The sequence below is a fragment of the Otolemur garnettii genome, unplaced genomic scaffold, assembly GCF_000181295.1.
Source record: "Otolemur garnettii isolate 467f Iridium unplaced genomic scaffold, OtoGar3 scaffold00025, whole genome shotgun sequence".
Classification (NCBI taxonomy): domain Eukaryota; kingdom Metazoa; phylum Chordata; class Mammalia; order Primates; family Galagidae; genus Otolemur; species Otolemur garnettii.
Window position 1 is genome coordinate 14518010 of NW_003852420.1, and position 27357 is coordinate 14545366.

General features: G+C 53.2%; 1 protein-coding gene across 1 annotated transcript in view; it reads right to left on the reverse strand.

Annotated features, from left to right (window-relative positions):
- Positions 1-6225: 6225 nt before the first annotated feature.
- The window catches only part of NOL4L (nucleolar protein 4 like), a 129082-nt gene continuing 107950 nt past the window's right edge, over positions 6226-27357 (reverse strand). Inside the window, exons 6-11 of the mRNA XM_003788087.3 lie at positions 15303-15580; positions 12971-13156; positions 12696-12887; positions 12217-12339; positions 11565-11766; positions 6226-6619 (exon numbers count right to left, since the gene is read on the reverse strand). Of these exons, the coding sequence (XP_003788135.1) occupies positions 6399-6619; positions 11565-11766; positions 12217-12339; positions 12696-12887; positions 12971-13156; positions 15303-15580 (1202 nt within the window). The 3' untranslated portion in view covers positions 6226-6398. The remainder of the gene's footprint in view (positions 6620-11564; positions 11767-12216; positions 12340-12695; positions 12888-12970; positions 13157-15302; positions 15581-27357) is intronic.

The window sequence follows — 27357 nt, forward strand, 5'->3', positions numbered from 1 at the left end:
AGAGGTTTCAACAGATCAAAGTGTCTGTGTCCTGCCTTTGCCTGTGTGTGTGGGTGCTATTTGAAGCTATGGGAAGGGTGAGGTGTGTGACCTTGGAGTTTGCTACTTGAAATAGAGTACCCCATGCTCCCTCTCTTGTCTCTGCATCAACTTGAAAGCCTGGAACAAATATCTTTGCTGCAGGACACAGGCACAAATGGCTTGTATGAACAGCACAGTTGTTAGTGCTGCTTTACCTGGCTTTGGTGAGTTTTCACCTTTCTGTGGATACCACCTGCCAGTGTATAAAGTTGTGCATGCTATTACAGAGGGTTTATGAATTGCTTAGGCAGCTCGGGCCTCTCATATAAGACCACTGGCTGACAATAAACCTAATAAAACCTGGATTTATAGAAAAGATTGACCAACGAAAGATAGGACTTTACCTGGATTCTTCTTTGAAGGTTTTGTGTAACTACTAAGTTTCCTTGGTACATTTTAAGTATTTTTTTAAAAATTAGCTTATATGTGTTGTAAGGTTTGCCTGTTTTGTCATTGAGTAAAATTTAGTTCACCGTTTTAAGGGACATGCCTGTCTAATGATGTCCTGTGTCCACTGCTAATAAAATGGACTGAGCCTCGTTTAAAGAAGCCAGACTGGAGAAAGCCTATACTTTCCTCCCCTCAAGCAATTTCTCCTGTGGACTTCAGTGCTCCTGTGGACCTGCAGCATTTCCTGTGGAGGGAGGTAAGTGTTCCCTGGGCTGGTCAGGCCAGTGGGGTCTGTGTTCTGGAGATGCCTCAGATTATGGGGTTTCAGTAGTCTTCATAGTTTTTTTGTTAGAGACAGTTTCATTTTGTCGCCCTTGGTAGAATGCCGTAGTGTCACAGCTCACAGCAACCTCCAGCTCTTGGGCTTAGGCTATTCTCTTGCCTCAGCCTCCTGAGTAGCTGGGACCACAGGTGCCCACCACACACCAGGCTATTTTTTGTTGCAGTTTGGCCGGGACTGAGTTTGAACCCGCCACCCTCAGTATATGGGGCACCCTACTCACTGAGCCACAGGCGCTGCCCCGTCTTAATAGTTTTAATAGTCTAAGCAATAGTAGTTTTGGTAGGATGAGGAAAGTTCATGGTTATCACAGAGGATTTGCTGCCCCTGGATCCTCATACCTTGGGAAAGGTGAGGTCCATCTTGCACTGTGTGCGGACCTGCTCCTATCCTCACCAGAGGCTCAGCCCAAAGTCACACCCTGTCACACCCAGTCATAGCACAGGGCTTACTTATTTGGCTACTAATTAGAATTTCTATTAAAAAAGATTCTTGATGCCATTACTAAAAAGTCAAGGTTTTAATAACAACTGCCATATAGTATGCATATATACACGTTTGCAATTTTAACAGTAAAATGTATGCTTTTCACTTACACACAGTTGTTTTTTAACCCATGATAATCAGGTTTGTTCCCAGACACATTCCTGTAATTCTTCCTTGAAGATTGACCTAAATGATATATGTAGTGTGAAAAAAAAATCCTTATAAATAAAAGTCTTTGGGAAAAGTAGCCCTTTTGTTTCCTCCAAGGTGGGGGCTCAGGGTTTTGGATAGAATGGAATGTCAAGTACCAAAGTTCAGAACAAGGGATCTTGTTCATTAAGTTTTCTAAACTAGCATTTACAAATTGTTACAGGAATTCAGTTTCAGTTCAGTGGCCACATGCTAGGGTGAGAGGTAGGACAAAAGCTAAGTTTCTTCAAATACCCCTGTGCAATCTGCACCTGCCAGTAGGGTAAGGAGACTGGGAACTAAGATAGTATCTGGGGAGCTCTCTGCCTCTGCTCAACACCTGACCAACGAAAGGTTTATTTCCTTCTCTAACAGGTGAGGTGCTAAATTAAAGGGTTATTCAAAGAACTTTACTGAGGACCTTCAGTGTGCCAGATTATTGGCTAGAAAAGGTAGAATCTACCAGTAGCAAATGCTTCAGAAACTAGATTCAGAAGGACTGGAAACTGGTTGGCGGTGCTGCTATTAATAGGAGACAGTGTTCGGTTTGCTGTTCAGTGTTTATTAAGTAGATTCAGTCTTATATATGATATACAGGTTCAAAAGGAAAAGGATTCCACATACTTATGAAATCAGTGCATTTAGCAAGTAATACCATGGAGATAACAGCTCGATTAACAGCTCATTGGTCTTGTTAAGTGAGGGAGAGAGGGAGTCGGCCTGTGCTAGTCATTCCACAAACAAAACAGAATTTAGTCGCATCACGTAGAGAAGACACATTCTAAGAATTAAAATATTAAGCCACATTTACTGGAAAAACTCACTATATAGAACACAAATAATTTTTATAGAGAGCATTGAGGAGGAAGTCCTCACCTGCTTAGAAGAGCCACGTTAAGTTGCATAGGTGCATATCTGTAAAAATATAATTTAGAGGTGAAGCCATTGATTAACGAAGAGTCACCTTTAAAAATTGGTGCCATCCACTGTTTGCCTTAAGTGCCATATTCTTGCTGTCTGGACCCCCTCCCCCCCGCCCCTCCTCCTTCCCCAGAGGTGGTGCTGCATGAACAAGCTGCCCCTAGAGGAACCTTCAAGAAATACTTGTACCATCTACACTGAAAGTTTGAAATCTCATCTCGGATATGGAACTCATGCTCTTCCAAAACACGTCTAAATTATGCCAGAGGATTGACGACCTCTTGGATTGCCCCTAAGTCCTGGTTGGCTTGCTCCTAAAGGCCACGTGAGTCATCTTGACCTGCTCACTCCCAGGCTGCCCAGAAAACTGTCTTCATCCCACAGCTCTGCAGTGCAGTCCTGCCTTCACTCCTGTCCAGTGGGCAGTGCATTAGCAGCCGACAGGAGGCCGGTTCTGACTCTTGTTCCTAAATGGACCACGTGATAGAAGAACGTGGGCCACCTACCAGGTGGAAAGTGTTTTTCAGCAAATCTAAGTTCTACATAGTGTAGGATTTTTGTTTTTATTTTTAGGTGGAAACACAGGTAAAAAGTGAGAGGTTTTTGTTTTGTGGCTTTGGTAAGCAGATGAGCTTAGTGAGGTGCATCTTCCTCCTCAAGAGCAAGTCTTGCAGAACACACAGGGACTGGGGGCATCTGTACATGTAAACAGTACACTTTCACTGAGTCCAAAATTAGGAGCAAAAATACAAAGGTTCACATTGGTCTTAGGTAGATACAGGCGAGAAAGGATTGAGCTGTTTAGCTCCGAAACAACAAAAACAAAGTTTCTAAAGCACCACTAAATTATATAAAAATCAGACCATGGACGGATTGAAACTGGTATTCTGGTGAAATACTTTACTATCTTGTAAAAAGTTTTACAAAAAATTACAAATTAAAAGTATCAACCCTCTGAGTTCAAAGCAGCATTTTGAAAATGAACTGGTAGTTAATCCTATAACCACCCCTGGAGTTGTAAGTGGCCCTTGGGAATAGGGATGGATGGGTTCTGTTTGAAATCTTCTAAAACCCTTCTAGCCCCCCACCTGTTCCCCTCCCCCTCAACACTGTCCTTGGGAGTAAACTGTTCTTTGTAAGAGTGGTGATGGTAAAAGGAATTTTTGATGGGTTACACATGCTTACCACTGGTCTACTCAAGGATTCCCCACTAAGACCAAAGGCCCACTTCTCTGATTCTACCCTTTTTGGGTTAGCCCCCCTACAAAGACTCTGGAATTGCTACTCTTGGATTTCCTTTTTAATTTAGCATCCCAAATGATTACTTTGTGCCCTGTAGGCCCTTCAGAAGATTTTTAAATGTTTGTGGGGCTTTGAAGAAGGCAGTCCCTCCAGGGAGGGTGAGACAACAGTGAGCTTGGTTCATCAGAACCAGCTCTGGTGCTCTCCAAGTCAGGTATAAAGGGAAGGAGTTGAAGCTGCATCTCTTAAAACAGAAGCTGACTGAAACAGCTAGTGGAATCCTGTTTCCATGCACTAACTTGCTCCTGATTCTGCCATCTCCAGGGCTTAAGGATAGCTTCATTGGGAAGAAGCCCACTTAAGAGGTGGGGTCAATGTGACAAAATCCATCCTGGATTGGATGGGGGCCCCCTGCAGTCCCAGTGGACTTTTACCACTGGCGTGTCCTCTCCTTTTTCTTTAAAACACACTGAACCCACACTCTTGCCGCAGTACTAAGGCAGGCTGGAGGTGCTACAGCTTGAACTTAGCTCAACTTCAAATGGTAGCCTATACTGATCTATAAATCCTTTGTGTGGGTGGTGAGAGGGAGCTCCTTCCCCAGCCTTGCTCACTTCTGTCTGCCAAAAATTGCAAACCGTTCCTGTCCAGCTTGGGTACCGCCTTTGGGAGAAGTGAGTGACACATTAAGCAACATATCAGGAATTCTAGGGTGGCGATTGTCTCTGCCAGGTTTTAACATTAAGATTTTCACAAATTGCCTGGGGTAACATTTTGCAAAAGATCTACTGATTACTTTGTAGTATTGTTCACACACAAAAATAAATATTTACATAAATTCAAACATCCGGGGTAGTGCTTGAGCAGGTGGGACTGGACACGTGGATGCCGGGTGTGGGGGAGGCCTTGGGCACTGGAGCTTGTGCTGTGCTAAGGGTAAGTCTCAGGTGTCCTGGCCCTGCCTAGAGGCTTGGGGGTTGATCAGGTGGAAGGCAGAGGAGGTGTGGCTGGGTGAGGTGTTGGAGGCCACTTGAGAGATAAGACCACCACTAACCTACAGGGCTAGAAGTAAGCAGGGGGTGAGGACCCTACCTTTCAAAGTTTCTGGATCTGAGGCAGGAGGGGGCATACGCACTGGTGCCCCCTTCCTGCCCCTCCTGAGGGGGGGCCTGCCACAGTGCCAGGAGGAAGTTGGCTGCAGAAAACTAGTTTGGGAAGGGGTGCCTGCTCTGGGGTTGAGTGGCTCTCTGCAGCCATCCGGCCCTGGCTCTCCTGGGACCTCTTTGCTCTGAGGGAGGAAAGGCAACAGAGGGCTTCTGCCAGCTCTGGGCAGGGACGGACAGCAGAGAGCTGCTGTCATGGCTACGGAGTGTTGCATGGAGAGGCCCCGGGGGCCCGTGGAGGTCTGGGCGAATCCCTGGTTTTAGCAGCACTGGTAGGTATTGCACTGAGCAAGAGGAAGTGCCTATCAGGGAGGAAGGAAACCAGGCCAGCTTTTTCTTTTTGCCCTTTTTCACACTCCAGGGATTATGGGCTTCTTCCAGGACTAGCCCCTCCAGAAAAAGGGCTGGTCCTAGGAGAACCCAAGTGGCTTCTCCACTTCCACTGATGATCCCTTTACTCCAAACATGGGGTGAGGGGATGGGAACTGCAGTCTCCCCTGGAGCTCACAGCTGCCTGACAGCCAGGGGCTCACCCTGAAGAGACCTGCCCTTCTTGGCAGGTGTCTGAAGGCCCAGCCTATGCAGAGAAGTGTTCAGACCTGGCTCCCGGGCAGCACAGTGAGGGCAAGGGCTCTGCTGACCAGCTGCCATCTCCTAGCACTCTGTCCCATTAAGCAGCTGAGAGGGCCAGGGGCCTTGGGCAGCTGGTCAACAGGGGCAGGGCCCTCTCTGGGCTCTAGCTCCTGGATGTCCAGTCTGGACTTACCTCCCAGGCAGACACTGTGGGGATAGCTGGGGTAACAGCCTTTCAGAACAGGCTCAGGGCACATCCTGGAAAAAGCCCACGCTGGAGTGTGAGGTAGAATACAGGTGACCATGTAACTGGGGCTTCTGTAGAGTGGGGTGGGGTGCCTTTTTTGTTTTGCTTTGCAATACATGTAGGTGAAGTCCTCCTGCTTGGTGGTACCTGAGGAGGTGCCTGGCAGTGTCCCTGTGGCAGCACTGGGCACTCAAAGGCACAGCCAGCCTGGCACCATCCTGCCCCTGCCAGCCCCAGCCCGCATCAGTGTAGTGATATGGAATGTTAGGTATAGGGACACATCCTTCTGATCAGACAGACACAGACTGGCAATCTGTACAAACACAAAAGAATCCATTTTCAGAAAAATAAATTACTAAGGGGAGAGGAAGAAAGGGTCCACTTTGTTTTTCTCAATAAATATGCAATTCTGCTCACCTAAGACTTGAAAGGTAATTATCTGGGGGTGGGATTCTAACATCAGGGTCCACGAAGGTGATTCTAAATAGAGCCACAGCCCTGGCGCCTTGTCAGGGGAGCCCCACCCTTCCAGAGCTGCCCGATTGGCCTCTTCCAAGCAGGTCAGAGCACCCGTGTGGTGAGATTCCAAAAAAAAAAAGTGTCCTTGTGCCCAAAGTCTCAGGTGCTTGGAGTGTGGCTAGAAACAGCTCTTTTGGATCCCACCTCTTTCAAAAAATGAAATGTACCAACTGGTGAGGCAGGAAGCCAGGTTCGGGCTGGGACACTGCTCCTTCCCTAGGGCAGTGTACTCCAGGTGCCAGCGGGGTCAGTTCTGCTGTAAGATGAGGTTTTCCAGTTCATCTGCTGAGCGCAGCAGGAAGGCAGCGGACTCCCGGTAGCCAGCGATGAGCTGCCGCACGGCGCTGATCTCCGTGGGGCTGAGCTGGGCGCTGGGCATGGTCCTGCTGGTGCTGTTGCTGGAGGGGGTCGGTGTGGGGGTGGTGGAGGTGGTTGTGGCCCCGCCTTTCATGCTGAGGTCTGTGGGCCCTGTGGAGAGGGATGCAGGGTTAGGGTAGGGTGACCAGATTTTAACATCAGTAAGGCGGGACAACATGGCCGGGAGGCAGGGCGGGGGTCAGGGCCTGACAACAATGCAAACTTTGATAAGCAGTTCTCGATAATCACTTCTCAGCAATTATTTGTTATTATTACAGTTTAACATCGTAAAATTAACAAAAATAATGTAAAACTCATATTCTGGCGAAATAGCCACATGGCAGCCCAAAACTGTATATTCCCTTCTTGTTCTCTCACCCGTTCATGCATTCTTTCCAAAAATCGGGACTTTTTTAAAACACCGCGGGATGTGCGACAAATTGTTAAAAAGCGGGACAGCTGGTCACCCTAGGTTAGGGAGGGTTCAGGACACCCTCCTAGTATGTGGGAGATGAGGCATCCTCTATGCTGTGAGTCAGGCATTGGACTCTGAGGGCCTGGGCTGTATCCCTAGTGGATGAGGCCTGCCCATATCAGGGGTTCTCAGTTAAGCCTCAGGGTGATCCTGCAAAGAAAGGGGTGCCCTCAGTACCATGTGACAGAGGCAAGCTGCTGTTGAGAGGCTTGTTCAGGATTACACGGGGAGTGCATGCATGGTGGGTGTCGGGAGGGTGCCATGCGACAGACTCATGGGCTCTGGTATCAGGCCTTCTACTCTTGCTTCCTGGCACAGATCATGCCCTTTGCTTCTTTCTGAGGACCCCTGACAGACACACTGTAGCTCTGGCTCCAGGTGAGGAAGCAGAGGCCTGAGGCCAAGGTACTTCCCGAGATTGGCTCCTGCAACGTGGTGAGCAGAGCTGGGGGACGGGAATTAACAGTCCCATAAAAGAACTGTGGGGACAAGCACTGAAACAAAGTTCTATGTGCATGGAGAATGATATAGACCTGTGTGCTATCCTGGGAGGGGAGACGGTTTGCAAGAGACCTGGCATGCAGGCAGGGGCCCAACACACCCAAAGGATGTATGTGTGGAAAACCCAGGAAGAATCCACAGTGGAACCACAAAAAGGCAGTAAAAGAAATGCCTGAGCATACACAGAAGGACGGGGCTTCTGTCCAGCTGGAGGGAAGCCAGAGAGGCAGCTTCCCTGGTTGGCTGGAGAAAAAGACAGAGACCAGGACATGATGGCACCCCCAGAAGAGAGGGGGTGCAGGTGCCTGTGGGTGGAGGGAGGAACTAGGTTAAGCGCTCTCTGCTGGGCCTCAGCACCTAGTGCCCCTTTCCTCTCAGGAGTTCTTTTGTCCATGAATGAGACTCAAGGTTCATGCTGCTGTGACAGGAGGGGGGCTGCTGTCAGGACAGGTCCCAGACAGGTTGTCTAGGGAAATGGCCTGTGCTTTGCCCTCAGATAGTGGCAGCAGAGAGGAAGCCCCTCTTCTGGAACATACCAGGCCTTGATACTTCTCAACCTTTCCCAAGTTCTGTGGGGTAGACTGCAGGCTTTGGAGCTCAGTGTAGAATTCAAGTCCCGCTCTGCTACTTCATTGGAAAATCCTTCAAGCCCTCTGAACCTCAGAGCCCTCATCTGCAAACTGAGAGGCTCTTGCAAGCAAGAGCTGGGACACCACAATGGGAAGCTTCTCAGCCCCCAGGAGGCAGGACTGCCCAGTCCCAGCCACCAGGAAAGGGCTTCTCAACAGGTTTGGGGGCTTTATGAATGGGCTCCTAGGAGATCTGGGAGCTCCTGGAGTTTAAAAGGCATTCTTAAAGTGTTTGGCCAGCTACAGATGAGAGGATCTGGGGCTTGCTTAGGAGGCCTTCTCTGACCCAGTGAGGTCAGCTTCCCTGTTACCTGCCCCATAGACCACATCCCACTGCACTGGGAGATCAGTCATCTCCTCACTACCCTGTAGGTTCTAATGGCCGCATCTGTTCATTATTACATCTACAGTGGCAGTTTTTATGGTGTTATAAACAAATGGATAAGTGCTTGTCACTGGAGACATCTAGACCTTTTTTTTTTTTTTTTTGAGACAATCTCACTCTGTCTCCCTGGGTAGAGCACCATGGTGTCATGGCTCACAGCAACCTCAAACTCCTAGGCTCAAGTGATTTTCTTGCCTCAGTTTTTCTATTTTTGATAAAAATGGGGCTCTTGCTCTTGGTCAGGCTGGTCTCAAACTCCTGAGCTCAATCAATCCACCTGCCTTGGCCTCCCAGAGTGCTAGAATTATAGTCATGAGCCACTATGCCCAACCCAGAAGTAACATCTTGTGATAAATTATGGCAACTTGACAGCTGCTAAAAGGAAGCTGGTGTAGCCTCCAATGGGAGAAGGAAGTTGAAGTCTAAGATGAGACAGTTTGTCACATGAGCTTATTTCCTCCCTGACCAGAATCCATGGACATCAAGAAGGAGGTCCTAGGAACTACTTCACTAAAAATGTCATTATAATTGAGAATTAAGGGAACTGTTAAACACAGGAGAAAGGAGTTGGGGCTGCGTAGTGCTGGCAATAGCAGCCAAGCAACAGACTGACTCCCTGCTTGGTGGCCAAATGGGCAAGTGGGCCAGGCTGGGAACAGGAGTACCTCTGTCAGTTATTGCAGGGCCTGGGTCCAGAGGGATAGGGAGGAGAGGGTTTGGTTCCCTCTCAGGTAGCTCTGGTCTCCTCCAGACAATGCTTTGGGTAGCTGGAGCCTTCTGCCATAATCAATGTGAGTAGTGGCCCTGGGCTTCATCTCTTTCCTCCTCCTGTTCCCAAGTCTTATCCTGTTCTCGTCTGTGCTCAGAGCTTTCCTCTTGTCTCCCCTGGGCTGCAGCTAAAGCCTGGAAAGGAGGAGCTCCCTGTTTCCTACAGCCAATCTGATCTGGAGACATCCTTGTGCAGGCTCTGGTTACAGCCAGTTGCTCAGGTTGCCGGCTGTTTGCTGGAGGGGCAGGAGTGGGCAGGAGGTGCCCAGCACCCCAGGCAAGACAGGCAGAGTCTGATTCTATCTAAGCTGATTTGCATCTCCAGATGACAACATAATGAGCAAAGTGAGGAGCTCCGAGCCATTAATACGGCTGCCCAATGAAGGTACCAAACTGACAGAACAATCACTTAAAAACGCCATGCCTGGGGAGGGCAGTGGGACTGGGTGGCCCTGCAGCCACATGTACTGGGCTCAAACCCAGATTGAAACATTGTTTTTCAAATGAGGTGCCAGTGCTCACAGGACAGGGGCTGCCCCAGACAAGGAGGTAAATGACCAGATCCCTGCCTCAGTCACCTCCTACCCATTGCTAAGCAACCAGATGGGAGACTGAGGCCCAGGACGCACAGTGGCAGAGCCAGCCTGTTGTCTGTGTCTCTGGTAGATATGAACAGGGTAGGGCATGCAGCAGGCTCTGCACCCCACCAGAGAGGCCCTCATGAGAGAAGCAGCCCTGAGATAGAACACACCAGGTGGTACTAGGGGAGGCTTGTCTCTATTGCTTACTGCCTGGGAGGGACCATGCTCTAGGTCGCCCCCCTCCCAGTCCTGCTGGGCCCCAGACTCCCCATGTGAGTGGGTAGGGCTGGCAGAAGGCTCTTCTTCCTGGAAGGAAAGCAGCCTCCTTGGGATAGCCACTCCACCTCTTGCTGTGCTGGCTGCTCTGGCGTTAGCTGTAGGGATTAGGGCCAGGCAGCCTCTTATTTTAGGTTAAGAGGCATTAGGAAGGGATGAGGAGTTAAGCCCAGGCAGGAATCTTACAGGGACCTGCAGTAGACTTCCTGGTTCTGGGGGGGTATGGTGAGTGTGGTGTAGGGACTAGCTCCAGGCTTGGAGCAAGGAGTGGGGTGAGTGAGTGGAGTGGCCTGGGCTTCCTGCTGTGGGTAGAACTTGCCCCCTCCTTTGCTGCCCTGTTGCTGAGGACAAGGGCCTAAGGAATTCTCAGGCATGTTCAGCTAGTCTTCCCCAGCTTGCAGGAGGCTGGTGTCCTCAACTCCTCCCCTCACTTCTGGCCTCTAAACAACCCCCAAAGCACACAACTTCTGTCTCCAGCCCTCCCCATTCAAATCTTGCCACAAGGGCAGACAGAATGATGTGGATGGCACAATTCACTGCCCTTCCATGGGCAAAACCTACTGGCAGCTACTCCCCAGCACAGAACAAAACCCACATGCCTAGTCTGAGAGGTCCCAGATGCTCTCCACAGGTTGGCCCCACTCCTCTCCTGCTGCCTGCTGGCCTCAGAGTAAATGGGCCAGAGGTGCCCACTCAGTTCCTGTTCTGAACAGCACTTAACTCCATGAGGAAGTTTCTGGTTCCTCAGGGACTGTTTCTCTAGTAATGCTCTGTGTCCCATCTGTAGCACAGGTGCTTGGGAGTCGTTACCAGGAAAATGCCTACCGAATCACTCAGCAGTGGGAATAGAGCCAAGGAACCAGGTGTGTCACCACTGCCCCAGGTGACTGGGATGTGGACACCATGAGTGCAGGGGTAAGGACTGAGGCAAGAGTCAGGCCATGAGCTGAGGCCTGGGGAAGGAAGTGATCTGCTCAGAGGTCACCTCAGTAGGTCAGCTGTGCCACAGCTCAGGGCCAGACCTGGCTCTGTTGGAAGCACCTCCCTGAATCTCAGCCATCATGGGTAAGCTGGGGTGTGGAGAGGATTTGACTCAGGTAAAGGACAGAGTCTTGGCTGCGACTCAGTCATGCTCACAAGGGCCTGGGGGAAAAGAACCAGTGAGAGGCACCGGAAGAGAGTAAAAGCAGCCTTGGAGCCAATGTCTCTGCTGGTGAGGAGGAGGTTGTAAGTTTCTGTTTTAAACCACTGGAGTCTCCCTCACCTGCTAATCTAAGGGCTGAGAGGGTGCCAGAAACCACCTCAAGCTCCCGGAGCCATAAGGGAGTCCCTTTGCTACCCTGGCCTCTGCTTTTCCCCTGCCCTGCCCTCCCTGGGACAGTTGTGCAGACTGCGCTGGGTGCTAGTCAGGGAGCCCGAGTCTGGGCCTCCCCCCACTCACCGTTACTGTGATTTCCTGTCTGGAGGGAAGCAGGGGGCTGCAGGTTGCTGCTCAGGGCCCCGTAACCACGATAACTATAGTTGAGGCCGCCATTGACGTACACAGGGTCCTGGGAGTAGGAGGAGGCTGGCAGTGAGTAGGTGGAGTGGGTGATGGCTGCGGAGTCCCGCGAGTGCTGCTTGTCCAAGGCTATGGGCTCATCCTGTAGAGGAGAGAGAGGTACTGGGAAACCCAGGGGCACCCAGCCCCAATCTCTGCCCCTAGATGTGGCCTGTCTTTGGCTTGCCCTGTGGGATTTTGTCTGTCTCTCCCTTGGTCGCCTTGCCCCTTAGGGCTTCCCCCTTGCCGCTCATCTCCCAGTGGGTGAGCACTGGCCTGAGAGGGTGCCAGAAGCCACCGTAAGCTCCCTGATCCATGAGGGAGCTCCTTTGCCTCCCTGGCCTCTGCTTTTCCCTTGCCCTGCCCTCCCTAGTTGCTCTGTCACTGCCCCTCATCCTGGGCTTCTGGTCCCAGGATGAGGGGAGACTTCCTTAGGAGGCCTGCAGGACCTTTGGCTGACTCTTCCTATCTTCCCAGCCCCTCTTTTGGCACCTCCCTGGCCCTGTCTTGGCCACACCCATGTGAGGATGCCCTCCCTGCAGGGAGCAGGTACCTGGGAGGACTGGTAGATCTCCAGGCGCATCCTCTTGGCCGCCTTTCTCGTCTCGCTCTCACAGGCGGCTGCCAGGATGTTTTCTGCCATGGCCGAGGTCAGGTGGGGTGGTGTTGGTCTGGTCTGCAGGCAGAACAAGGATGCAGTTAGTATGGGGCTTAGGGGGACCTGGGCTTGTGCACAGACCCTGCCCCAGGGGTGGGTGGTGCAGAGCTGAGGTTTAGACTCTGGAGCCTTCATTACAGAGCCATGTGCCTTTCTGGGCCTCAATTCCCTCATTTTCACCGTTTCTGTTTTTTGTTTTTAGACACTTCTGGTAAGTGGAAGTTCCTTCATTTTCAAAACAGGGATTATAGAACCTGCTTCCAGGGCCACTGGGAAGATCATGGTAGAGTGTCTGGGGGACACCCAGGAATTCCAGGAGTAGGGCTGGAGGTCAGTGGCGGCACAGGGAGAGGACAGGCTGAGAGACAGCGCACCATCTCCATGCCGTTCTTCTTCATGCGCCGGCAGGACTTGAGGTATGTGCGGATGCGCTTGCGGGCCCGCTCCTGGAATTCTGGGAACTGCCGGCTGCAGGACTCAATGATGGCCTGGATCTTCTCCTTGGGTTGCTTGGAGATGGGCACCATTCGGTCCAGGTTCTCGTCCACAAAGAGGCGCACAAACATCTGTGGAGATACAGCCATCAGAGGGCTGGCCCTGGTCTGCCTGGCCCCACCCCCACCCCACTCTCTCCCAACCCTGTGCTCACATTGAAGGCCTTGAGACGCTCAGGGTCCATGCCCTCAGAGTCATTCATCTTGTCATTGTCCTCATGGTCATCATGGTCATCATCATCGTCATCTGCTGTGGGGGCCCGGCCCACCGTCAGGTCCTCAGGGCAACCACTGACCTCAGTCTTGATGGAATCATAACTCCCAGAGCTGTAGGGGGGTGACTGAAGAGAGGGGTGGGAGGCAAAGGTTGGACCAGGCAGCTGCCCATGGCCTTGCTTAGTAAGCTTGGTCACCAGGATAGCAAGCCTACCCAGCTGCCACATGAGCCACCGCTGCAAGTCACCCACCTTCCTGCTCCCTTCATCTGTACAATGGGGATAGCAATGCTACCATCTCCCTCCTGGACAGTGGGGGCTGTGGGGACCTGACTGGAGTAGCATGTCAACTATTTGCTTGGCAATGGTGAAGGAAAGGCAGACACAAAAGGACAGCCCCGCTGGCTGCTGCTTGCTCTGCCAAGATCCATTTGGCTTCAGGGTTTTCCTCTCTGGTCCCCAAAAGGCTGCCACCCTGAGCTGACAACTCAGCTGTCACCAAAGCAGCAAACATGCTGCTGGGGAAGGGGACAGATGGGCTGGGAGATGGAGTCAGCCAAAGTGACAGGTCCATTAGGCAAAGTGTGTCCCTGCCACTCCCGTGTGTCCCCCAGTGATGCCCCTGAGGCCCCAGTGAGGATGTGTGGGTAGAAATGGGCAAAAGGACCAGACCCAGCCTGCTGTTCTCCTGCACAAGCTCCTCCCTGGACATCTCTCTCCTTGGAATCAGCTCTCCTTACATTTTCCACCTTGCCACCCTTAAGGTGAAGTTCCCACACCACCTGTCTCCTGCCTCTGTCAGGATGCTGCTCTGGGCCGGCTCTCTGAGGACCATTTGCCTTTTAGAAAGTCTGTGCCTTTGGTATGTCCTCACTTCACTCATTGGTATCCTGACTGGCAGTGGCCTGGGGATGTGGTCCCTGCCTTAACAAGGAAGTTGCCATCTAGCCAGTAAGATGGGCCCAGGAAACAAACAGCTGCACAGTCTGAACTTGTGACATGGCAGCCTACTGTGGCGCAGCCTGGAAGACATCACAACACTTGTGGAGGAAAAATAGACAAAGATGCCACTGCCTGTGGCTGGTCTCACAGTGCTGCTTCCAGCAGGGCCCTCTCCCTGGGACCATGCCATGGAGGTCATAGGGTCAGCCTTCCCAGAGGCCCTGGCCTGGTGCTTGTTTCTTCATCTATAAGGGGTAAGTAGGATGCCGAGACTCCCAAGCTGCCTACCAGTTGACTATGTGGTACATTCCCGAGGTATTCCTTAGCCAAATTCTTAGCCAGGGTCAGAGCAAACAAAATCAGAGAAAACTCATGAGATGGATGGAAGGTGCTAGTGTCACTCCTGCTCCCATCTCACCTCCTTATGTGGTGAGGGTCCTGCTAAGCCAAACTCCTTCCTTCCATAGAGCAGCAGCTTTGCCTGCCCCTTGGATCTACTCTAAGATTGGCTGCTCCTTCCAGGCTCCTGTAGCCTGAGCTAGACACACAGTGACACTCGATACCCATCGCTTTGTACAGAATTTTCTCATGAGACTTTATCTGAAGCAAGCACTGGTACCTACCCTACCTTCTCTGCAGAGAGAAAACAGGGAAGGGAGGGAAAAGGAGGGAAAGAGCCTATCCCAGGGTGCATGGCTGGGGCTCAGGAGTGTAAGGCTCCCAGGCTGGAGAAATTCATGACTGTAGGAAAACTCATTGGAGGGAGGCCCCAAGAAACACCTGCATCAGCCTGGCCAAGAGAGGAGTTCTACCACCCACATCCCTGGGCCCTCACCCTTTTTCTGCACCATGTGCAGAATGGTACAGGCATGCAGAATAACAAGGAAATGTGAGGCCTTGCTAAATGTAGCCACTTACTGCTGTTATTCACAGCAGACTGTTCTAGGGAAGGGGGACAGGCCACAGGGACACACATCATCTACCACCTGCACCGAGGCAGGGGCCACTTCACAGGTGGGGAATCAGCTCAGAAGAGTGTGGGTGCTTTGCTTGAAGGGGCACACTCTAAGCCAGTGGTTCTCAACCTTCTTAATGCCACGGCCCTTTAATACAGTTCCTGTGGGTCACGACCCACAGGTTGAGAACTGCTGCAAAGCCATCTCCCATTCCAGAGCCTCTACAAGAAACAGCATATCAGCCCCGGCCACTGCCTTGACTCAGTGTCATACACAGGCTGGCTCCAGCTAAGCTCCCAGCATGTGCGATTTCATCCCAGCTTCGTGACAACCCTGCTGCCTACAGAAAGACTCTCAGCCACAGCCCTACACACCTCAGGGGTGCTCTTCACCCCGTACTTGACGCGGCTCCGCAGCCCATCAGTGCTGCAGCTGTCTGTGGGGTAAGAGGGGGTGCCGAGTGTTGTGCCTGGTGGGAGCTTGTCACACAGATTGATGGGCTGATCCTCAGCGGTGGCAGTGAAGTCCATGGGGGCCACAGCGCCGTTGCCATTCATCTCAGGGAAGGCAGGGTCACCCTGGGTGCTGCTTGACGTAGATGGGTTCAGGGTGGAGGAGCCATTGCCGCTACCACTCTCAGAGGAGGAGTCATCTGGAACAAGAGGCCTGGATGTGAGGCCCCATCCCAGCACCTCCCCCTGAAATAATCCCTCCCCCCCAGCCCTCTGGGCATAGTGGCCAGAGAAGCCACTTTGGAGTACCTGCCCTGTGTCTTCCACACGAACATGCAGGGGAAGGGGAGTGCGTGACTACCTTGTATCAGAGTTCTCTGAGAGCCTAGCCTCACCCCAGCACGAAGCCAAGGTGGTCACAGGGTTCTTCTGTCTGAGTAGTAGGGCCGGCTAGGGCGGGCAGGCACAGAGCTGCCACAGCAGTTCCTCCTGCGCTCCAGACCCACACACACAGCCAAGCCTGCAGATGCCCAACTTCTAGGGTCTGTAAGTGAGTGGCCTACCAGAGGTCCCTAAACACTGCAGAGGCTGCCTGGGGCCTGGCCAGACCCTCCCTTCTTCCCAGCTGCCACAAGGGCACATTCCCACCCACCCTGTTACCCCTGCTTTGCCCCTTCACATGCTCAGAGCCCCTCTCCACAGTGAGCCCCTGAATTTCTTCCTCTGCTTGAGGAAGGAGTGATGGCTCCATTGTGACCCTCAGTAACCCACTCCCTCCTGCAAGCAGGCACAGCTCAACCTCAGCAGTTTATGAACATCCCCGTGGCCTGGGACATCAGAGCCAGGGCTGTGGAGTCTGGGGTTTACATCCCTGGCGCCTCAAAGGGCCATCCCAGCTTCCCTGCAGTGGGCAGCCCAAACAAAGCACTGCAGAGGGCGCCCCCTGCTGTGGCAAGCACAGCATGGCATGCCTGGAGGATCTGGGAGACCAAACTTTAACTGGGGAGACCGGACGTTTTCAGATAAAGTCCAGTCTCTTCCCACCTGGCCCCAGCCGCCTGTTTGATCCGCTGAGACAGCTGAGGTCAAAGTCACCATGGAACTCCCAGGGTCACTATCAGGTGAGCAACCGCGTGGTTCCTGGAGGCTCTGCACCTGCACCCAGCGCCAGTAGGGGAGGGAGTAGCCACAGTGAGCCCTGGCCGCATCCCAGGCCGCCCCTTCCCCCAGGCCAGGGTCGTGCTGGACCCCACCCCCACCCTCCTAGCCAGCAGATTATGAAGATTTAGTCCCCAGTGCTGGGCACTGGGCACGCGCCTCCAGAGCGTCCCCATGGCGACCGAGCGGCTCTAGAGCCCCAACCAATCGCAGGCCTCCCGGCTGCCCAGGGGCGGTACCAGGCTGCCCATCAACCAGCCTGGCGGGGCAGAGGGGGATGGGAAAGGCCCCAGCACAGCGGCACCCCTCCCCCTCGGCTGCCGCAGGTCCCCTGGGCCTGGAGTCCTGTCCTCCTCTTCCTGGCATCCGGGCTCCACCGTTCCCTCCGTCCTCCTGCAGGGGAGCTCTAGGCTCTGCTCAAAACCCGCCCACAGCTCCCCTACTCGGCCCACATCCCAGAGTCTACCGGCCTACAGCCCTGGGGACCTCAGCCTACCTGCCCATCCTCTGTGGTAGTGTTTCCAGCGACCAGCCTGCACATTTGTGGAATGCACAAGTCACCCAGCATCCTTACTGAGCACCTACTGAGCGCTTCATTTGTCCCAGGCCAGGAAACAAAGTAATGACTACAACTAAGGTGACAGCCCTTCTTAGAGGACAGACATGTGTAACTGAACGTCATGGATAACCCAGAAAGTGGATTTTGGGAACAAGGGCACCCACTGTCCTTTAACACAGGGCCCCCCATGGCCTTCCTGAGCTGCCCCACCCATTTACAGCCCCACCTAATGGGCTCTGCCCTGTTCCATAACCTTCCTGGGCCCTGTCTCTGTACTCAGTCTCGTGACCTCTGCAGCTTCCCCCAGCTGTACCGTCTCTGCTGTTTGCCTTCCCAGCGAAGCAAATGTCAGTCTACCTTCAAGGCCTGACTCCATTTTGCTTTGTCAGGGTGGGCTCCTTCCTCTGCCACCCCTAAGAAGGGGTATAGCTCCAATCCCAGCTTGTTATCCGCCTTCCTAGAGATATTTCCCATCTCCTTCACGAGGCCCAGGGTTGTCCTGAGGGCTGCCAGCCCTACCAGAGCAGGCTCTATCACCAGAGAAACTCCCACAGAGGCCCAGGAGCCTCCACTGGGGACAAGGACTGACACCCACACTGGACTGCCCAAGCTCCCAGGAACTCAGCCAGGCCCCACTGTTAGACTACCTTGCAGGTGCAACTTCACACCCCAACACCACCCTCATAGGCCACTTATTTGACCTTGGAGGGCCCTGGATTCCTCCTCTGCAAGGAGGTGCTGCTCCTCAGCAGGCTGCATGCCAGGTACACTGTGAGCCAATGGTCACTGTGTTCACCCCCAGCATCAGGCCCAAAGCCAGCTGCACTGCCACACCCCAGGCCAGAGGTGGCATCCCATCATCTGCCTCCCTGGCCAGGTTTCCCTTGGGAGGACAGGCTCGCCCTTCCTGGGTGTGAGCACAACTGAGACTTGGGTGCTATTCAAGTTGCACAGAGTGCTCTGGGACCCTGCCCAGGTCAGAAGCCTGGCCCAGGGGACCCACATTGTCTAACACCTTTGCTCAGCGTTGTGTACTTGTGTTGCCTGGCCAGGAAGCAAAAGGTGACACCCTCTGGGTATTCAGATACCAGTCTGGTAAGGGAAGTGGTGTATTCCAAGTTTTTTGGAAGAAACTGGAAATCTGTACCATTACGTAAACACGCAGACTGTAAAATATTGGTCGCTGATTTACATTGTTTACATTTTGACAAACCTCAACAAATAAATGGACAGACCAAATGTGGTCTAGCCAAACCATGGAATATTGGTACTCAGCCATAAGTTTGGATACACGTTCGATGTGGATGAACCTTAAAAACATTATGTTAAGTGAAATAAGCCAGACAGAAAAGGACAAATATTGAATGATTCCATTTATAAACAATCTGTAGACTAGGCAAATTCAGAGACAGACCGTATAATAGGTTAGCAGGGCCAAGGGAATGGGTTATTGCTTTAAGGGTGCAGAGTTTTTGTTTGGTACTGAACAAGTTTTAGAAGTAATGGTGCTAAATTGTATACTTAAAAAGGGTTAAAATGGCAAGTTTTATTTCGTGCCAAAACCAAACAAAACCCTGAGCAGGCCTATGGGCACCTGTTCGCAGGCTCTGATGCCAGTTGGTGGCCCCATGCGTATCTGGGGTGGGGAGGTCCAGCCACATGCACAGAGCGCACATCATTGGAACAAAAAGAAAAAAAATTACAAAGCCTGTGCTCTCCAATCATGTCAAGGTCTAGCCGACCCTGAGGCTGTTTTTTGGCACCCTGACCTGCTAAGGTATGGGCTCCTTGCTCTGCCCACAGAGCCTGCTCCTATATGATCTGTTCCCAGGGCTGCCTACAACTGGGGGCTCCCATTTTGATAACTGGAGAGGCTGAAGGTTTTAACAGAATGGGTGGGGCTGGGGGGACATCAGTCCTCCTTGAGCCTCAATTTCCCTTCAGAATGAGTCTCATGACAGTAAAACAGAATTTAGACAATGGAGATAATACCTGGTATAGAGTAAGCACTCAAAAGGGAACAAACAGCTGGTTCCCAGGGCCCATCCTCTCACTTCACAACTCACCTACTTCTTACACACAAGGCCTCCACGCTGGAACACAAGCATCTGGGGGCCTGGAGCCCAGAGTGTGCTGATTCTGGGTTGGGCACAGTGAGGGCAGGAGGGGAAGATGAAGGGGCTGGATGTGGCTGTGCCTGTCCTTGCTCCCTCCTCTCCTCAGCACCTACAGAATGCCAGCCCTGAGCTAGATACTGGTGAAAAGGCAAGGGTGGGTGTTGCCCTGGGGCTCATGCAAGTGAGAAACCAAACTAACAGTTCTAGAGGAGACCAGGCCCCGTATCACCAGCTTCTTGCCTAAGATCTCACTCAAGTGCAGCCACCTCAGGAAAGCCTCCTCTTAGCATGGCTGTGGCCTACTCCTCTGCAGAACTTGCTACCAGGGCAGGTAGGCTAGGGCTGGACTGGGAGGACTCAGGCTGAAGCTGCCTGATCCAGTGGTCAGAGGTGCTGCTTGGGGTAGGGCTGACTCGGTCTGTCTCTGGCTCCACAGGCAGTGGCTGTGATCCTAGCTGCAGCCATACAGACTCAATTCCACCCCTAGGCCTCTCTGTCACCCAGCTATGACCCAGGGCTCCCACCTGCTGTTCCCTCTTCTGCCACATTCTGTCCCCCATGCCCCTGGCTCCTTCCCTCTCTTCTAGGGCTTTGCTTAAAGGTCACCTTCTCAGCAAGACCTCCCATGACTAGCCCCGCCCACCCCGACACACTGACCCCTTTACCTACTTATTCCAGAGCACTTCCCAACTTCTCGAAAAACTATTATGTTTACAGTGGCTATGGCCTGTACCCAGCTTCCATGGAAGCTGCCCCAGCTCTGCCCCAGCGTTGGCAGACCTGTGTTATGTGGGCCCTAATGGCTCCTAACTCCCCAGAAACCACACCCTTCCCTTTGGTGAGGACCTGAGTCTTCCCAGGTTCCCCAGGCCTGGCCAGCTAGCACAGCCCATCACAACCATTGTTGATAGCATGTGACCAAGCTGGATCCAAGGAAGTCAGTCCCGTGGCTGCTGCTGCCACAACTGGGAAGAAGAGCTCCTCTACCCGGGCTGCTGAGCCCACGGGAGGTCCATGGGGGGCAAAGTGGAGCTGCCAGGCTGGCACGGATGGACCCCCTAAATCCACCTGTGTCTAAAGCCAAAGAAGCCCCTAGACCAGTGGTTCTCAACCTGTGGGTCGCCACCAACAGGAACTATATTAAAGGGCCGTGGCATTAGGAAGGTTGAGAACCACTGCCCTGGACTCTTTGGTTAGAGGAGCCAGTAATTTCCTATTGCTGAAGCTAAAGGCAGGTTTTCATCACGTGTGTCTGGCTTAGTCTCTGAGTAATTCAGGGTATTCCCCTTGGCAAGGGCCAAGGGATGGAACCTGGGAACCAGGCTCTCTCCATGCTGAGACCTCATTGTGATTGTCCAGTCCTGCTCCCCCACCTCAGTCCAAGGAGGCTGGTGTCCCTAGGAGGGGCTGGGCTCTAAGCCCCCCTACCTTGGTGCCTTGCATGGCACCTGGACCAGAGAATGTGCCTATCACCATTTAGGGAAAGAAGGAATACAGAGACTAGGGCAGCTGGGATCCAGTCTGCTCTGAGTTCTTTCTCATGCAACTCTTCCAAGAAAACTTGATTTAAGAGAGACACAGGCACCCAAACCCATGTGCAATGGAACACAGTGGGGCCCAGGCAAGGGTAGAGAGGGTGCGAGGCCCTGCTGTCTGCATGACCTTGGGCACAGCCGCCTACCCAGCTCCTCTTATCTGTGTCCAGGGAGTTGCCGTGACGCCCTCTTGGGCTCTGATGCTTTATGACTCTAAGAAAACCCAGCTGGCCCATGGGCACCAAAGGCAAACACACAGACCCTTCCAGGGTGTAGGTCTCTGGCTGAGGAGCTTGTGGGCAGGCTGTGTGTTCTGGCTGAACCCCCACAGACCCAGAGCTAGAAGTGGAATCTAAAGGTGCTTCTTGTCCCTACCTGGTCCCCATCTTGCTGCCCTGCCAGGAGGCCTCTCCAAGATGGTCCCCCCGGAGGTCAGACTGCTGGGGTCCACAGTGATACTAGCAGGGTAGGATGACCCCTTCTGTGGAAGGCCCTCAGGGAAGCAGCTGGGGACGCACCCCTTCTGAACATTTCCACAAAACCAGGCCACCCCAGCTCTGGTGAAGGGCGACTCTCCAGTCTGGGCAGGAACCAGAGCCCACCACCTGTGCCTGGAACGCCTACAGGCAGGGAAGGACAGCCGTGCCCATCTATTTTAACGTGGGGCAATGTGCTGCTATTCAAATGGGGGAATTAGTGATGAATGGGGGAAATTGTTCCTCCCTCTGTCCTGGCTCCAGAAGGAGACAAAAACCCCTTTTACCTCAGCAAACAATGCCCTTATGTGGGCGCCAGCGCCCCACAGCCTGCACAAGCCCGGCTCTGTGCAAACCTCTGATCACCACACCGGGTTCTGGGGCCACAGCCAGGGGCACCCTCTCCTGGAGGGTGGCCCACTCCAGCTTCCAGGCCAGGCTGGGGAAGATGGGGAGGATCACTACCCCTGGGACCACTGGCCAGGCATGTGGGTGCAAGGGCTGCCTCCTGTGGCCAGAGGTGTGGCTGCTGGCAGCCTTGTTGCTTCCTCTGTGAGGCCTCCACGACAGCAGCCAGGCAGGGGAGAGGACAAGGCATCAATAATTCACACCCAAGAGAGGCAGGCAGGGGAGGAGCAGAGGGGCGGAGGGTGCAGGGATCTGGGCTGCAGCCTGGGGACATTCACTAGGCTCTGAATTTGGGGTGTGTACCTCACCAGGGCTGGCCCCCTGCCTGCTTTGACAAAGGCCAGTGGCCTGGGCCATGTTTACAAGATGCATAGTTCCAAGGAGCACCAGGGTTCTGAGGCTCTCTGCCTCTTGCTCCTGGAAGGCAAGGCAGGAGGAGCCCAGAGGTCAAATCGGGGACACTGGGATCCCACTATCCTGGGTAATGGGCCACAGTGGGCACCTGCCCCACTGCACCAGGACTGTGTTCTCCATCTGGCCCTCGAGCCCCTGCTGCCTGTTGTCCCTCCTGAGTACCCCTGTTCTGTTCCTGCAGTTCAAACAGCCCTGCCTGACCCCAAAAGGGACACAGGAAGCCTGTGCTCCTCATCTGGGCTGCACTCTTGTCCGCAAAGTGCAGCCCTAGGACGCCAGCACCTCTGCCCCCCAGCACTCATCTTCCCTGCAGGCGCACAATGGTGCCCTGGGGATGGGCACTATTGCCCAGCCCTCTGACTCATTCCTTAAGCAGGGGACCAAGCTAGGGCCCTCAGAGTCTGGAGCAGTGCCTTCAGCCAGAAACAGAACCCCAAGCCACATGTATAATGGTAAGTTTTCTAGTTCCCGTATTTTAAAAGAGTAAAAAGAAACAGGTGAAATTAATTTTAGTAATCTACTTTATTTGACCTAATATATTCAAAATGTTATTTCAACGAGTAATCAATATCATATTAATATTAACATTTCACCTTCTTTTTTCATATGAGGTCACAGGAACCCAGCATGGATCTCATACATACAGCACCTGTCTGCCCTCACCTTTTTGAGGTGCCCACTAACTGTCTTTGGCTACCACATTAGATAGCACAGGCCTATATTTTCCCCCTAAAATGGAAATCGTTTCTCTCTGCAGGGACCCTGGGATTCTGGCCCTTAGAGAGGTGTCCAAGCTGCAGATGACACTTCAGTTCTTAGAGCAGGTGGCCCAAGTAGTGGGGCCCTAGACACAGATGCCATTTTCCTTTTTTTTTTTGAGATGGAGCCTCACTTTGTTGCCCTTGGTAGAGTGCTATGGTGTCATAGCTCACAACAATCTCAAACTCCTGGACTCAAGCAATCCTCCTGCCTCAGCCTCCCAAGGAGCTGTGACTATCAGTGCCCACCACAATAGCTGGCTATTTTTAGAGACGGGGTCTCACTCTTGTTCAGGCTGGTCTCAAACTGATAAGCTCAAGCGATCCACCCTCCTGGGCCTCCCTGAGTGCTAAGATTATAGGCGTTAGCCACCACGCCAGGCCCCAGATGCCACTTTTGGTAGGGGCTGGACAGCAATTATGCATCAGGCACTGGGTAACTCGTCATGCCTAATTTGCACAGCTACCCTTACCCTCCAAGAGAAAAACATTACTGGCCATCATCCAGAGAGCTCCCAGTGCACCACATGGCCTACTCTTGTTGTCCTTGGACATTCTAGGAGTCTCCAGGGCCAGCTCTCCCCTCTATGCCTTGGTTTGTCCATCTGTAGTACAGAACATCTCCCCACTCTTGCTTCCTTCGGCCCCAACTTCCTGAAGCCCCTCCCCCAATATCCACTGGCTAATTATCCCTGGGAGAAGCACTCCCAGTAGGGACAGCCTGGTGTACCCTCCCAGGCCAGGTGTTCTCAAAGTCCCACCCTCTAGGCTAGTGGTTCTCAACCTTCCTAATCCTGCAGCCCTTTAATACAGTTCCTGTCGGTCATCACCCACAGGTTGAGAACCACTGCTCTAGGCCAAGCACAGGGAATAAGAAATAAACTGATTCAACGTGCAAAGCTCTACCTGAGATGCCCAGAGCTTGCCCCATGATCATGTGTTCTGAGAGCAAACAGAGCCACTTTGGGTCTCTGTGTATGAATGATTCACAGGGCAGGGCCCTGGCCCCAAAGCCTGGGTGGTGTCTGAGGGCCCTGGCAGGCTCTCCGCCAGCCCTCCCGGAAGCCTGTCTGGGTTCGGTGCATCCCAGTCCTTAGGTCAGGGTGATGACGCCAACGTGGCTCCAACCACTTCCTGGTTCCTGGGAAAGTCATCCTTGGATAGGCTCAATTTGTATGTACCCCGGCTCCCGCCCCCAGCTCTCTTCAGCACAGCTGAGCCAATCTGGAGGGGCTCGATATGCATCCTGGCTGAGGAGATACGGTGGGACAGGGCTCCAGACTTGCTGGATAGGATGGACCTGTAGGCCTGGCTGATCTTCCAGGTCCCACTGAGCTTGTCCTTGCCAGGAATCTGGGGTTCTGCGGGGGCCTAAGACCTAGCAGCCTGGACAAGGCCAGGGCTATACAGGCCCTGCCTGCTCCTAGGATAAAGGGACCTCCCTGTGCTGTCTCCCAGCCCAGCACTGTCAGTGCCGCCTGCAGCCCAGCCAATGACGGACACTTCACTATAACCCAGGACTGCCAGTGTGGCCCACAGCCAATCCCTGGAAGGGCTTGGGCCCCAGCACTGTGCTCCTGGGGGGAGGGGAGGATAGAAGGCTGCTGCCTGTCCATCCCATCCCAGGAGGACATTTGGAGCCTTGAAGAAGAGCAAATAGCTCTTGCTCTGGGGGGTGTGAACTGAAGCCAGAGAATGTGGCCCCGGCCTGGTTTCTAACCTCAGCTTGGATAAGCAGAGTCAGGGCAAAGACAGGGCCAAGACTGGCATGTGGGGGAGAGAAGGCCCCTGCAGGGAAAGCTCTCAGAGGCCATCCCAGGGAGGATGGGGTGCAGAGGCCACAATCCTTCCCCCAGGTGACAATGGCAATCAATGTCCAGCCTTAAGTGTTAGATAACAGGGAATGGGCTATAGCAGGCCACAGAGCTCTGTGACCCCGGGAGAGGCTGCTCTGATCCAGGGATGAGACCAGGGCAGGGAGGGTGGCGCCATCCAAGGAAGACACTATAAATGACCAGCTCTGAGCCCAGATGGCGGCCTGGCCCCAACTCCCTCCTGCCCCCTCCCCACTAGCCATAGGCCTGCCTTATGCCTGTTCCCTCATATGAGCAGCTTGGCTGCCTGGCATCATGGGAGCATCAGGTGGGTCAGGATCCCTGGATGGGCCTGGCACATGCGATGTGGGTAGGAAGGACAGGAACTCAGGGTGCGAGGACAAGCTGCGGGTGTCTGGGTCCAGCTGGCACTAGGGCCCTTCCAATCCAGATCCCTTTCCAAAGAAGCAAGACTGCGGGGCTGAGAGGAGGGCAGGGAATACTAGTCTGAATGCTGTGAGTAAGCTGTGCTCAGGGTCCTATAGGGCTTGGACAGTGGGGACCAAGAGAGACCTGACCAGCTAAGGAGGAAGGACAGAACCAAGTGGGTCCAATGAAGGGTTCAGAGAATCTGGGAGAGTTGAGCATGAGGACCCCTCGGCCCTTAGGGAGACTGCCCCTGACACCCTGCCACCAAATCCCCCAGCCCGTGTCTACCAGGAGCCATGAACCCCAGCACCAGCCTGGCCACTGAGGAGCCTCTGCAATGTCCACACATCATCTGATCTTAACCGCCCTAGTGGGGAAGGGCAAGATTATCATCCCATAGTCCAGGGGTCCTCAAACTTTTTAAACAGGGGGCCAGTTTACTGTCCCTCAGGCCGTTGGAGGGCAGACTGCAGGCCCCCGGATGAGTTGGCTGCTAAGCAGGACAGGCAGCGGTGGCAAAAACACCTGGCGGGCTGGATAAATGTCCTAGGGGGGCTGCATGTGGCCCGTGGGCCAAGGATGCCTGCCATAGTCCAACCTGGGATGTGACTAGCCCAAAGGCCACAGTGGGGAGGGAGCTGAGGCAGGATCTGAGCCTGGAGCAGGAAGCCAAGCTGGGGTCTGGCACTTGCCCTGTACCTCCCGGTAGACTCATCTGCAAAGCCCAGGGGAGAGAGACCCAGGCCAGCAAAGGAAAGAGGAGTCCTGGGCCGGTAAGTAGATCACACACCTGCTCCCAGGGTGCTTCCTGCTCCTGGCTCCTTCTACCTGGGTGGTAGAAGGCTGCATCTGAGGGCAGCAGGAGCCAGGAGGCGGGAAGCCTCGGTCTTCTCACAAAGGTCTCCTGCAGACACGTCAGCAGGATGGCCTAGCCACCAGGTCGTGGCACAGAAACAACTCAGGCTCAGAGAGGGCAAGCAACTTGCCTAGGTCTACACAGCAGGATGAGGACAGATCAGGACCCATGTGGGAGCCTCACAGCAGAGTGCCAGAACCTGCCTATAGGATGCCACATCCAGTGGCACAGAGGTAGCCCTGACCACTCTCCATCCTCCCAGAACCCATTTGTTCCAGACTCTTGCCAGATGGGCTGGCTGTGGCCTTTCCTAGTTAGAACTTGGGGTGAGAGGGAGCTTTTGGAAACAGGTGACCCAGGAAACCCCCAAGCCTGGCATTTGAGCACCTTCCTCCTTTCCTAGCCCCTGCTGCATTCGTCCCAAACCCAACTCAGTGGCTGTTTACTGAGAACCTACTCTGGTGGGGGCTGAGGATAAAGCCCATGACAAGAGACTTGGGCCATGCAGAGTCTTGGGCCTTGGCCCTGAGGATGCTCCCTGTGGCACCAGGGACATGAATATCCTTTCCTAGGAAGATCCAGAATCCGGCTGGAGACACCTGCTCCCAAGATTTGGGCAAGTCACTTCCCTCCCGGAGATGATGTTTCATCCTCTGTGAACTGAAAACAATTACAGTTCTGAGCTCGTGGGGTCAATGCCGAGCAGAGTGGGCTTAGGAATGGGGCTACCGGTCACTGGGGTGACTGGATAAACTTTAAAACTGCCGCTGTTAAAAAAAAAAAAAAACAAAAACTGCCGCTGTTCCACATCAAATTACATTATGTGGTAAGAAGGGTGGCTGCAACACCACACAATCCTCCCACCTTATTTATTTATTTATTGACAGAGTCTCAGTCTGTAGCCCCGGGAAGAATGCCATGTCGTCATAGCTCACAGCAACCTCAAACTCCGGGGTTTGAACAATCCTCTTGCCTCAGCCTCCCAAGTAGCTGGGACTATAGGCACCTACCACAATGCCCAGCTATTTTTAGACACAAGGCCTCCCTCTGGCTCAGGCTGGTCTCGAACCTGTGAGCTCTGGCAATCTACCTGCCTTGGCCTTCCAGAGTGCTAGGATTACAGGCATGAGCTGCCATGCCTGGTTGGGCTAGTTTTTCTATTCTTAATAGAAATGGGGTTTTGCTTTGCTCAAGCTGGTCTCAAACTCCTGAGCTCAATTGATCCACCCATGCTCCCACCCCCAGGCCTCCCAGAGTGCTAGGATTACACTGTGCCAGGCCCCTAGTTCTTTAGATGAAAAAAAGCTTCAGTTATATGCAAAGAAAAGTCTGAGGAAAATATGCCCCCAAACGCTGGTGTTTTTAATTTTCTTTTTTTCTCCTTTATTTTTTCTAAATTTTCTACATTATACAGCCTGCCAGGGACCCCACCTTCTTTGCTTGTCCCTCTCAA